The sequence below is a fragment of the Lactuca saligna genome, chromosome 9 (assembly GCF_052625555.1).
Source record: "Lactuca saligna cultivar CGN05327 chromosome 9, ASM5262555v1, whole genome shotgun sequence".
Taxonomy (NCBI): Eukaryota; Viridiplantae; Streptophyta; class Magnoliopsida; order Asterales; family Asteraceae; genus Lactuca; species Lactuca saligna.
The window spans coordinates 36646150-36659954 of NC_136425.1; the positions used below are offsets into that span (position 1 = coordinate 36646150).

General features: G+C 35.8%; 1 protein-coding gene across 1 annotated transcript; it reads right to left on the reverse strand.

Annotated features, from left to right (window-relative positions):
* Positions 1 to 1252: 1252 nt before the first annotated feature.
* On the reverse strand, positions 1253 to 4357 carry LOC145013901 (uncharacterized). Its single transcript, XM_078972250.1, has 12 exons — positions 3895 to 4357; positions 3440 to 3513; positions 3254 to 3337; positions 3095 to 3175; positions 2907 to 2987; positions 2694 to 2786; positions 2441 to 2620; positions 2273 to 2340; positions 2070 to 2175; positions 1872 to 1964; positions 1703 to 1769; positions 1253 to 1615 (listed from the first exon to the last, which is right to left on the reverse strand). Exons 1-12 carry the CDS (start codon positions 4034 to 4036, stop codon positions 1524 to 1526), a joined length of 1161 nt encoding a protein of 386 aa, XP_078828376.1. The 5' UTR covers positions 4037 to 4357; the 3' UTR covers positions 1253 to 1523.
* Positions 4358 to 13805: the final 9448 nt, after the last annotated feature.

Consider the following 13805-nt stretch of genomic DNA (forward strand, 5'->3'; position numbering starts at 1 on the left):
GTGAAGGTTGCGTTTGCGCAACAAAATCCGGCGAAAGTGACGGTTGTGAGCTTGGTGGTTGTTGTTGTTGTGACGATTGTTGTTGGAGTTGTTGAAGTTGTTAGAATTGTTATAATTGTTGGTATTGTTGTGAAATTTGTTGATGTTGGAAAGACGGAAAAGGTTGGTATGTTGTTGGAAAAGTGGTGTTTATTAGATAGGAGAACCGGTTTGAAGTAGATTGATAAACCCGCCTTGAGGTGACTCTATAGTCAAGAATTGACGAGGTGTTGTATCTAACGCGAAAGTGTTATCAGGTTTGCGATTTCTGTAGTTTGGAGGGGTATTTTTGGTTGGGGTCCATGATTTTTGGTTGTGAAGATGTAGTTTGTAGTTTGTATATAGAGAAAGAAAAGAATGGTGTAAAAAAAAGAAGTAAAAATTTGGTATTTATAGGTAAATTAATTATTTGTTTTTTTATTATTTTTTATTTTTTTTAAAAAGTAGTCGTTCAACGGCTACAAACGGATATAGCAACGTTTAAATAGAAGGCTTCGATTTGATTGGGCGTGTGTTTCCGTTGTGCCGAGCACGAGACACAACGACCACGAGCCACCACGAAGCAACGGGGTAGTGTGCACGTCTGTTGTTCGTGGCTAGCTCAACCACGAACGTCCTCGTGCTCGGTATACCACTCGGCCTAAGACAATGTTTGTGTTGTGTAAGTTGTGTTGTGTGCTTAGAGTAGAAGAAAATGTTGAATGAGTAGATACAAGTATAGAGGAACATACCCTAGACGAATTGATAATTTGAAGTATTTAAGGTCCATGAATTGATAATTTGAAGTATTTAAGGTCCATGATCCACATGGAAGGGACATGGAGATAGATGTTACCCATCACATGAAGGCGGGTTGAATAAAGTGGAACACACACTCTCTGGCTCTTATGTGACAACAAGGCCCAATGAAATTAAAGATTACATTTTATAGAGTTAAGCCAACTTTGATTTATTGATTTAGCATTGCGAACATATTCACCTCTTCTTATCCCATTTTAATAGGATTGTAGGATCTTGTTGTCGTTTATTTCCCTTTAACACCAAACCAATTTAAAATAGCTTATTTTTTATTCGTCATATTTTAAATTTGGTTTTGATTCTTTCAAGTATCACACCACTAATAACCATCTCTTTTGGCATACAATATGCCCTTAAGCACCCACATATGCTCCAATAGCCATCTTTATACCACAAAAATACGCCATAAGCCCATAACATTAATAGTATTTACCAAATTACAATTGCATGTATATTATAAAAATCATATACTTATCATAATAATTAAAAAAAAAATGAAGCCGCTGACATTGAATTTGTTATACCCATGAGATTTTTACATCGACTTTATTACCTTCAATAAATAAATAAATAAAGCGATTGTAATAAACCGGAATCAAACTAATTTTTTTTTTTAAAAACAATCTTTCATGGGGATCTGTTTCTCTTTCTCAAAAAAATGCCATTTTTATGAGCCAATTCCATCATCAATTAAACTTTCCAATCTCCATCTTCTTTGTAATAGCCTTTTGACCATGATATATAAACGCATCTAATATCCCCGAAACAGTGAAAATACCTAAATGCCCTCAAACAAGTCAGATAAAAACAACCCCTAAGAGAGAAATCTTTCATAATATCCAAAAAAAAAGAAATGAAATTTTACCTCCAACAATCGCACAAACATTAGTCAGAAAGTGCAAAAACGAAACATGCTCCTCTGTGAAAGTAACCTACAAAATAAATAAATAAATAAAAACCATTTCTATATAATTTATAAAAAAAAAAAAAAAATCTTTTTTTTTTTTTTTTTTTATATGTTGTAACAAGAAAACCTTGATAGGTGAAAGTTCGTAAAAAAAGAAAACTCCAGGAAGAGTCTGAAGACGCCCAACTTCTGCTCCCTTGAAATGTTCAGTTACTGAAAACTATATAAAAATATAAAAAAATATAAAAAATTGTGTTAATTAATTATAAAACTACATTGCCTATTCAAAGAGAAAAAAAATATATATATTATAAATTATTAAAACCTGATTTGATTGAATTCTGTGTCCACTATCATCTGTGTAAAGGGTTGGTACTACCTTGAGAAAATACTGATACATTCCAGTGGGGGTTATTTGTGTCCATTTCACACTACAAAATCAAAATAATTGAATAAAAATAAATATATATTAAAAAAAATTAAATATGAATTAAGAAAAGACAAACATATTAACATTAACATACATACCCATCAAGGGGATTTACGACACCTGGAAAATAGTCTCCATATGATAAACGAATAATCCTGTGACTTATCTGTGCTAAAAAGAGTCATTTATTAATTATTATTATTACATGAAAGTTTAATGTAATAATAATAATAATAATAAATTGTGATTATATTTTATATCTTTACATTAAAACTGTCTCTTTGAAACGCTTTTAGATCATGGACGTGCATATGTGATTGTTGAAAGCTTTTTCCAGGGGCAAAATGGAAATTTCCAGCAACTTTATTTACATCCAAGAATCCGTATACATTACACCCTTCACCTTGTTCATCTTTGATTCTTTGTAGGAATCCTTCCCTTTTGCACTGATGAAGTAAAAAGTAAATGAGAGAGATGAAGAGAGAGACATATAGAGAGAGAGAGGGAGAGAGATTTGACCTGGTCAATCATGTCTGGATCTGACATTGCCCAACCTTTCTTTCTGTATGCTTCACGAACATCTTCACATGAGTTGCAACATTCCTTATCTGACTACAATTAAAAAAGAAAGAAAGAAAAAAAAAAAAAAAAAAAAAGTAAAATTATATAATTTGGAACATTGAGAGAAATCAATACCAAAATACCAAATCATTGCATAGTTTGGAAGCATACTGATTCAGCACCAAAACATGAACCACAATATGTTTCATTGTGTTGAAGTCTTCCACCATGTTTTTGCAATGGCCTTTCAATCTGTTACTTGTAAGAAAAATATTGTTTTTAATCAAGTTTTGAGACTTGAAGAAGAAGAAGAAGAAGAAGAAGAAGAAGAAGAAGAAGGAGGAAATTTTGTCACTAACCTTGGGAGTTCCAATGCCATCTTGTCTTGACTCTATGACATTACCATAAGCATCAAGTCGCTTTTTATAAACATCATGTTTCTGAAATGAGAATCAACATGATAATGTTTGGATTTTGATTTAATGAAAATAGGGAAGAAATGATATGAAATTACATACAATGTCAAGGTGTTCCTCTCCACTGATATCCATAGCATCAAGACTAAGTATTGTACATGGAAGTGATGGAAATATGATATCAAACTGCACTTTCAGATGAAATAGAGGGTATAACAATTAATTCCAGAAGTTGAAATACTATAGAACCATAATTGAGAAGGTATACTGTACAGAAAATGCTACTACATTGATTCGTAGTCGTTCTCCTCTTGAGGTGTCTACGATTAGCTTTGTTTCAGTTACAGAATTAAGATATAATCCTGCAACGAAGTAGCAGCATACATTTCAATTAGATCGTTTAGAGAAACAAAAGTGGAATTCAGAAAACGAAGTTTGCTGAAAATGTAATAGTATCATTTTTTTGAAGTAAATGACAAAAAACTCAATGATGTTGACAATTTTGTTCTGTTAGAGTCCAAACTTCACACCAGTTTTAAGTTAACCGGATTGAAAAGCCCAAATGTGCTCTTTTTTCCAATCGGAAAGAGAAATTGTATGGAAATCAGTCATAAATTTTGAAAACCTAACTTTTTTAGGTATCGAATCAATCATATATTCTCATGTGAATCAGAGACTAATACAACATCAATCAACGAGCATAGACATCCCTATGTGTGTATATATGCAGAGAGAGAACTCACTCATTTCGGAGAAGAAAAGCAGAAGCATTAAGATGGAAGATACAAGGGTGATGAGACCACCGGAGATCGTTCTGCTGTAGAAATCCTCATTGATCTTAGGATACGCATCCAAATTCCGCATCTTGCTCATTATCCTTTCCATTTTCTGAAATCTATAGAGAATTCCACTATCTAAACAACACTTAGATCAATTTTCTAATATTCGGTTTCAATTTTCAAGCTGAACAAGGCCGATAAGAATTCGACATGCAAAGTATGTGTCGATCTTGAGAACAAATTTTCCACTTAATATATTTCTTCGACTGAATCCAAGAGATTACAAAATACACTCCTTTATGAATCAATCAAATCGCATTAAGAAACTTGGAGTCGCCGGTGAACAGCGTCGTCAGATCTTCTACTCGCCGGATCAACCTGTGAATTTACAGAACCCAAATCATCAGACTGGGCTTCATATTAAAAGCCCAATTGTGTGACTAAATATCTTTATGATCGAGGTACATACAAACACTGGATTCGACTTTTACGAATCCAGTCCGGATATTTTTTATCCGATTGCATCCTATCCGAATTCGTGAAAGACTGAAGTCGGATCTTTTCGAGGGATAAAAATCCTGATCGGATCCGGATAAACCGGAAATTATAGTTGGAAGACAAAATTTCAAATTTTTTTTAATAAAGAAGGTACAATTAGTCAGATCATTTATTCATTAACTCAAAGATAATCGGAATAAAAGTATTCTCAAAACATCAAAGTAATTTGTAAACATTTAGCGCAGAATAAATCTTCAGGAGATGTAGTGTAATTAAACCGTGCTCTTCCTTTTGAAACCATATATACATGAAAACATTTTAAACATAAATTATAAACACAAAGCTTAGTGATCCTCTAAAATACCACATACTATAAGTTAGGGACCAATCATGTAACAAAAACAAACAGTAGGACCTTCCGAGTTAAAAAATAAGTTAGGGACCAAACACCTAAATTACTATAAACCATATGGACCATTCGTGTAAATTACTCTTATTAAAATTAATGTGTTTTTTTCTCTTTTAAATATAAACAAATAATTTAGATAAATAAACAAATAAAGTTTTAATTTACAATTGTTGAAATTAAAAGGAAAGTTAATTATTGAAATTGATATGCATTTATTATTACTTTTGTTATAATTATTATATTTAAATATTATATGACATTTAATAAAATAGAAAAACCACAAAATGTCATGTGGAAAAAATTTAATGGAAAATAACCACAAAATAACATGTGGCTAAATCAATAAGAATATGACATGTGGCAAATTCATTTATTAGAGTATATATATAACCGTAAGGTCCATATCAACCCCGAGTCCAAAATTACTCCATATAACAGCATGTAGTTATGTTGGGTCTGTAACAACCCGTAGGTCCATATCAACCCTGAGTCCATAATGACTCCAAGCCCAGATCGGCTCTATGCATACAACATACAATCATACCAGCAATAGTCACATAAACACATGCATCCTACATATACAAATCAGTGGGTTGACATTGGTACCTTCGACCCACGAGTATAGTGAAGAGACTCACTTGATCAAAAGCACACTTAAATCTCTACAAGATGTAGCCCAAAAATTAGTCACACTCGGATCATCCTCAAAGTAAATTGAGTTGTCAATGATATAGCTTCGCTATTATCATGCCATAAATGAATGACTCCTAAAGTCATCTTCGATCGCCAAGTGTTCTTATGTGTCTAATATAAAATATCATAAATGTCTTGTTTAAAATAATGGTACCTAATCGCCAGTTCAATTCAAGGTCTCAACTGCTTGGTAGACCTATTTCACCCTTAATCATTAGTTCTACGATATGACTTAGATAAACTCAATTACTTATAATTGACCATCTTGTCAACATAAATCGTATTTAAATGCCGTTACCTAATATTACCCGATCGACATTGAATAACCATAATCATACAAATAATTACACCAAATCATATTTAAATACATTTCCATCTAATTGATATTGTTAGGAAGTAAAGTGGATAACTAGCAAAACCAAAAGGACACAAGACACAATATATATGTGGTTCGGTCAAGGTGACCTACGTCCACGGGCAAGAGGGGGCATTCTTTATTTCAGAGCTCTTAACACAGAGGTTACAAGTACAATTACACAGAGATTCTCCTATCACTCTAGAATTCAAGATACAAAAAATGACCTAGCATGCATCCCTATTTATACTTAAGGGATCAGACATAAAAACCCTAATGGGCCAAGCCCATTGGCACATAGGCCCATGAAGGGTGTCAACCAAACACAATCCGCCATGCAACATCTTCTAGAACATTCTTGAGCATTATCATCTTCTAGGAATACTTGGATCAACATGGCACAACAAAGGAATCAATATGGCGCATCATGTACCAAGATGGTCCATGATGGCGCAAAAACTTCTTCATAGCTCAACAGCAACCCTAGTTGGCGCAACAAGGATGTAAATGGTACAAGAGCATCAAGTATGGTGCACAACATCAATCTTGGAGCAACAACATCACCATGAGCAACAGGCACATGCATGGCTCAATAAGGTTGTGCATAGCTCAATAAGAAAACAAGATGGCTTAAGAGGAGAACAAGATGGCTCAAGAGAATCCCTTTTGACCCATCTCTTCATCATGTGGCTCAACAAGGACCCCTTGTTGATCCTAAACTCTTCCAAGTGCTTCAAACTCCTTCTAGGTGCTTTAAACCCTCTTGTACACGACCCGTTCCTTTAACACTTGATCAATTCCTTTGTCGGATGATCCATTCCTCTCTCAGAAGATCTGTTTCTTTGCAGGGCCAGTCCAAGTGTATATGGGACCCGAGGCGAAAAGAAAAAAGTGGCCCTTTAAAGATAAATATAATAAAGGTTAAAAAAATCTGTTTTTTATTGACTATAAACACATTCAATTAACAATAAAAAGCAAGCCAAATTGTTTATCTTTTGAGTTAGTTTGAGTTTGAACCAACTTTAGGCCTTAAATATCATTTTCGTAATATATATATATATATATATATATATATATATATATATATATATATACTATATAGCCCATAAATTTTGGACCCCCAGGAGTCATGGGCCCTAGGCGGTCGCCCGGGTTACCCACCGTCTAGACTGGCCCTGTTCCTTTGTCACATGCTCCATGAACCCCAAGTGCTCCATTAAGGTCCAAGTGCTCCAAGTGCTTCATGAACACGATCCAAATGCACCAAGTCCTCGAGTCATATTTAACAGATATTTTAAGTAATCATAAGATAAAATATAGTTAGCTCATAAATAAAGTTTTGCCTTCTTCAATTAACTATTATTGTAACCCAAAATTCCAAGTCCAAATACTAGATAGTCTTATTTTCAATCCAATCTAATTTATTAACCCAAACCGATTCATTAGCCCATTAATGATTAAACCCAATATCTAAAACATGAGAAATAAAGAAGTCGGTATACCTTCAGCACCTCCAACTTTGATGCCAAGCAGTCACCTTCACCCTTACACGACTCCAGAAGTCGGTATACCTTCAACCCTCGAGTCCGTATCAACCATGATTTCATAATGACTACATATAACAACAAGTATTTGTGTTAGGCTTGTAACAACCCTCGAGTCCGTATCAACCCCGAGTCTGTAATGACTCCAAGCCTAGGGTTGGTTTGGTAGTATTTTGATGAAGTTAGAGATTTAGGGCTTTGGTTTGGATACCATTAAGTCATGTAATGTCATAAAGTCAAGAGATTTATGACTTATGATGTCCCATATGAATCAGATCTGGAAGTTATACACATTGTCTTAAGGCATTAGTAGGTTTAGAGTCAAATTTGGGCTTCAGCATCGTATGTTGGGCGTTTCAGGTTGGTATGCGGGGCATACCACCTAAATGGATCTTGGGTCATTTTGGGTTTGAGCCTTGCTTTGTTGGGCCAAGTATAGGAAGGTTAAAATGGTGTTTTACCCATTGGTATGATATAATATAAATCGGACCTTGGATTATGGGAAACTCTACTGATTATTGATAAGGATAATTTGGATGTGTTCAAGTGGCCCGGTAGTAGCAACATGTATGATTCGGTTATCTCTAGACTGAGGTGAGTTTTCACATTATACTATAGGATACTTTGGTAGTATGTGCTTGTTGTCTTTATGAATCCTGTTGTATACATGTATGTTTGTTTTCAATATGTATGTGGGGGTGAAATAAATCTAGGGTAAAATAGACTCGGGGGTGAAATAAACCCGGTACAACCTTGAGCTGTCACATGAGTTGAAATAGACTTGGGGGTGAAATAGAGTCGGGGTGAAACAGACCCGGTTCAGCCTTGAGCTGACATTTATGTATGGTATGTGGTATTTTGGGGAATTCACTAAGCTTTGTGATTACGGTTTTTTATTTACTGTTTTAGGTACCTGTAGTTCGGAAGAGAATGACCCAACTTGATCGCAGCTCATCCACCCATGTTTCCGTACTTTATGATTTTAGGATTGTACTATGATAAATATTTTTACTCTGACATACCTTTAAATGGCTGATAAGAATAAATCGTGTTTATTTGTTGAATTAAAAATAAAATTTTTACCTTACAATTTTTGGGATATTATTAAATTAGTCACGCTTAAATCATCCTGAAAGTAAATTGAGGCATCAATAATATATATTCACTATTATCATGCAATGAATGAATTACTCCTAAATTCATCCTCGATCGGCATGTGTTCCTATGTGTCCAATATAAAATATCATAAATGTCTTGTTTAAAAGTATGGTGCCTAACTCGCAGTTCACTTCAAGATCTCAACTGCTTGGTAGACCTATTTGGCTATTTCACCCTCAATCATTAGTTATAGGATATTTCTTAGATAAAATCAATTACTTATGATTGGTCATCCCATGAACATAAATCATATTTACATGTCGTTACCTGATATTACTTGATTGACATTGAATAACTATAATCATATAAATAATTACACCAAATCATATTTAAATAAATATCTTCCATCTAATTGATATTTTAATTAATCGCATGATAAAATATAGTTATCCCATAAATAAATCTTTTCCTTCTTCAATTGACTATTATTGTAACACAAAATTCCATGTCCAAATACTAGATAGTCTTATTTTCAGCCCAATTTGATTTATTAGCCCAAACCGATTCATTATCCCATTAATGATTAAACCTAATATCCAAAACATGAGAAATAAAGAAGTCGATATACCTCTAGCACCTCCATCTCTGATGCCAAGTAGGCACCTTCACCCCTACGCGACTCCAGACTTCCACTCTGACGATATCATCACCTCCGGCGAAGCTTCCATCTCTAGCACACCTTATTCCTTTGTCAAACATAACTTAGCAACCTTGTAACGTCCTAAAATTAAGACCAAAAATTTTGTTTTTAAATTAATAAAACTATAATCCAAAACATCATCATAAAAGCAAGGTGGGATAAGGTGTATGAACATCATAAAGCATTAGAGTAATCATAAAATGCGGAATGAGGTGGTGTGTGCACTATAATCATCCCAGGCTCTACCCCTTCGAACCAGAAGTACCTAAAACATAAATTGAAAATCGTAAGGAAAAAGCTTAGTAAGTTCCCCAAAACACCACATACCATACATAATAAACACATAATGGTTCCCGCTCGGCATCGAGCCCTGCCCGACATCGAGCCCCGCTCGATACATAGATTTATCGATCATCAAGCCCTACCCGGTGTACATATAGTCATATAGCATACAAACACATAACACATGTAATAATCACAAAGGTAAATATCATACAAAATGGTCATCTGGCACCGCCCGGTAAGCATACAAGCACATAGCGCATGAAAGAGTCATGTAAACATATAACATCCTAACATAACAAACCATGAGCCAATGTTGGTGTCATCAACCCGGTAAACACAGTGAGGAAACTCGCCTTTAGCTGTTAAATCACTCAAATGAATTTGTCTGCTGGTCTGAAAAATCCCCGCGTTATCAACATAAAAATAACATCCAATTAATAGTTGGATTTCGATCCATAACCAAAAATCTAAGCTACTTAGTCCATCACCAAAGTAAAAGACCATTTTTACTCTTTAATTAACTTGACCCAAATTCAACGCCCGACTCAAACACTTAAAAGGCCCAAATCCAAAATGGCAACCCAAAGCTCAATTTATGGCCCAATCTTCCAAATTGGGCCCAAAACCCATCATGGGCCTAAATCCAAGGAAGCCCAACATACTAGCCCAAAGTCCAATACCTAAGTCTATGGGCCTAAAAAGGCCCATACTTACAAACCTAAACTATGGCCTAATACCGATGATTGCCAAGCCCACATGCCGAGTACGCGAAGCGAACTCAGCTTTTACGATTAGCGTACTCCATCAGGGATTAGTACGCATAACGTACCAGCTGGGTACGCCCAACGTACTCCATAGATTGCTAACCTACTCCATTAAGCACTTAATCAGTTGAGACCTCAAGTCAAACTTTTAGATCTGGTTTTAAAGGGTGGCTTATCATGTAAAGTTGGCAACTTTACTCTCATGCATGGCTTAATGGTGCTCAAAGCTCAAAAAGAGCTTAATAAAGGTCTTAATACTTGCATGAACCAAAACATCCATAAATTTTGCATTTTTATGAACATATGGAGTAGATCTAGCATCCATTGCTTTTGGAGCAGATCAAAAGTTCATATTTATTTCAAAAGACTCAAAAATGCAAAACAACATAAAGTAGATCTAACACAAATGATAATCAAGGTGTGATATTTTTACCTCAAAAAGATTGAAAATGAGAAGTTGATCTTTGATCAACAAGCTCAAGTTACTCCTCCAAGTGTTCCTCTTCTTTTTCTTCACCACAAAACACCAACAAACCATTTTTCAAGCTCAAAACTCACCAAAAGCTCTTAGGATTTCATTTTTAGAGTAAAGGGAGATGGAGGCTGGTCAATAAAGGTCCAAGAAGGGGTTTAAGTCGTTGGGTGCAAGCCCTAAATTAGGGTTTTCCCCTGCACTAAGTACATCATACGTACTCTATGTACGCCCTGCGTACGTGGGTGGAACTTGCGATCATCAAATGGGCTAGTATGCTAAGCGTACTTATAGAGTACGCCCCGCATACTATCTAGGGACCAAAATGTTAACAATTTTTCATTAAGGGATAAAAGAGAAACTTACCATAACTTGAATGTTACAAACCACCATCATCATCTTTAGAGAGGAAGTCAGCTACCTAATTCATCTCCTATTTCTGGTTCTATCTTTTTCAATTTTTCGACTTCTCAACTTCTCCCATATTTTGCCGATGAAACTTTGTCGACTCAATTCTCCTTATTGATCTATGATCTATTGATATCTACGCTTGCCAAAAAGGACCACAAACACCACCGAAAACACAAAAATCACCGGAGCTCACACACATATACACACTCGACAGCTCGACACGATGTTCTCTACCTCTCTACTCTTCCCTCTCTATCTCTCTCTCTCTCTCTATATTTCTCTCTCTCTCTCTCTAAATTACAGGTTGAAGGGGAGGGCTCGGGGTCGTTACAAAGAGTAACAATTGTTTTAAATGGCTAATACGGAATGTGTGAGGGAATGGAACCAACTCCCTTCAATGGCATCGACAATTGCAAGACCATAACAGGGAAAACGACAAGCTGCAGTGTCTGTCGATGAATCAGGAAGAGTAAAACATGGTTTTGAAGTTGACATATTTGGTCCCTAGGGTTCATCAAGCTTGGCAATTTAAACCCTAAATCTAATTGTCTTACAAATCGATTTCCGAATGTTACCATTTCGAACTTGGACTAACATATTCCAATTATTATTATTATTATTATTATTATTATTATTATTATTATTATTATTATTATCAACCTTCTCGATGTGCTTAATCAATAATTTAATTTAATAAATCTTATTTTAATTAGTCTAATTCGTCCACTTTCGCCTATAAATGTGTTTTATTTAATAACTTAACTATCTTATGCCCCAAGTTATCCTTGAATGAAACCATTATCTAAATTATTTAGTAACTCTAATTTGCAATAGCTAGATTGAAAACGAGACGTTACATTTTATGATCCGTTAGAACCCCACTAAAACGATCATTCTACCTTATAAATAACTTTCAAGATTTATTTAGTTTCAACACACCGAAAAGTCGATCATTATTTTCAATGTTTATAACAGTTTCAAACTTCTTTTTTCAATTTCAAAACAAAAAATTACATCCACACGAGCTTTCACTTCCATCGGTAGTGTTGGTGTTATAACGAAAAATTATACTAATACTGAGGTGGTAGAAATTAAACCTGAATCCTAAAAATTTGGTGTAATTTTGATTATTGAATTATGAACAACAAAATGAAAAAGGTTCGAGGGTGGGAGATCGATTTGGAGTACCTCAGGAAAAGAGGTTCAGGTCAGGTGCATTTAGTGGAAGGTCTTAGGAAGAGACCCAAGAATTTTGAACGACATTTAAGAGGCCAGTAGGGTCGGAGTCAGTACAACATGTGTGGAAATTGTACGATGGAGTTATCACTCTAGGAGTATGGGTTGCTACCAGCGTAGCAGGATTCATCGTGTTAGTAGGTGACATTACAAGTGGATGCTTGACTTAGAGTGTCCGATTTAATGGACCGACAGTAACATTATAGATAGTTGTGATGAGGCTACAATGTTATAAGTCTACGGGGTAGCCTGTAGCATTTATCGGACCCTAGATTGTGGTAAGATAGTGGTAAATATGTATTCGTCTTCGGATTTCTTGGGTAAAAGGGTGCCTTGAGAAGTGATTGGATCATCCGATTGGTTAAGAATACAAGAGTATTCTCCGGGAATTCCAGAGCTGAGTACCATTGTGTTTGGCTAACTATGGGGCGCTTGCGTTGTTCGGTGCAGGATTTGGGCGGGTTATGCATGTTGATGAAAATGGATCGGAGGTCCATAAGGTGTAAGAGGTGGAAGAACATTGTTGAGCCTAAGTGGGGGAGAAGCAAGTGGCTGCTTAGGCCTAGGTTGTGTTGATGGGAGTTCAGGGAACTCCCAATCGCCGGTCGGCATCACCTTGATTATGCATAATGAGAAGTGGGAATACATGGGTGCAACCCGAACTTCTAATGGGAATTTAGGATGGAACTGGTAGAGACTGTTGAGTCAAGGGTTTGGATCTTGAGTTGTAGGATCATGTGGATAATCAGTATGTGACGCGGAGGAGTCTAGGCTAGGTAGCCTCGATATTGATCTCTTGGCAATCTGGTAGTTGGACCGGGTGCGAGATTGGTAGTCTCGGGGAATGGCTTAAGGGTATTTACTTATCGGTCAAGTAAGGGATGTTGGGAAGTCGTGGTGCATTACGCAAGTGCAGGATTTCGTATCAGTGATATGAGATTTGGGGCATCATTATGCCAAGGATGTCAAATGCAGGATTCCAAGGTAATGAATGGGTTTGGTTCGATGGTAGCTTAAGTTGTTATGATGTGTCTCAGGCTGGTTCTATCAGTAATAGAGCCATGGCATATTGGAAATCAGGAAAAGATGGATAGATGGTGATCGTGTATGATATGAGGCTGCAATATCAAGTAACATTCATTCCTCTAGCAGAAGTTTTGGCAGCAAGGTGTTTTGATAAAATCTTACCAGTCGGAGTTCTTTTTGGAAGGCATGCGAGGTTGTTATGTGTGTCTATTTTGTTTCAAAAATTGGGTAGGTGTACCGTGTTCCGGATAGTTGGCAGACAAGTTGGGACCAGGGAGGTCCCGATTGTTCTTAAGGAAAGCAGCTATGTGGTAGCAAGATGAGTTGGAGTGGTTCCGTGATTTGGGATTTGTGTGTGGAGTTTCTTGTATCCGGGGTATACGC

What these genes read in the sequence shown, in the direction of transcription:
- LOC145013901 (XM_078972250.1), bottom strand. Translation starts at nt 4,036, where the DNA reads ATGGAAAGGATAATGAGCAAGATGCGGAATTTGGATGCGTATCCTAAG. An exon ending in ACAGAATTCAATCAAATCAG is followed by an intron (nt 1,965 to 2,069) that starts GTTTTAATAATT and finishes ATTTTTATATAG; the next exon opens with TTTTCAGTAACTGAACATTT. An exon ending in TGTTTGTGCGATTGTTGGAG is followed by an intron (nt 1,616 to 1,702) that starts GTAAAATTTCAT and finishes GAGGGCATTTAG; the next exon opens with GTATTTTCACTGTTTCGGGG.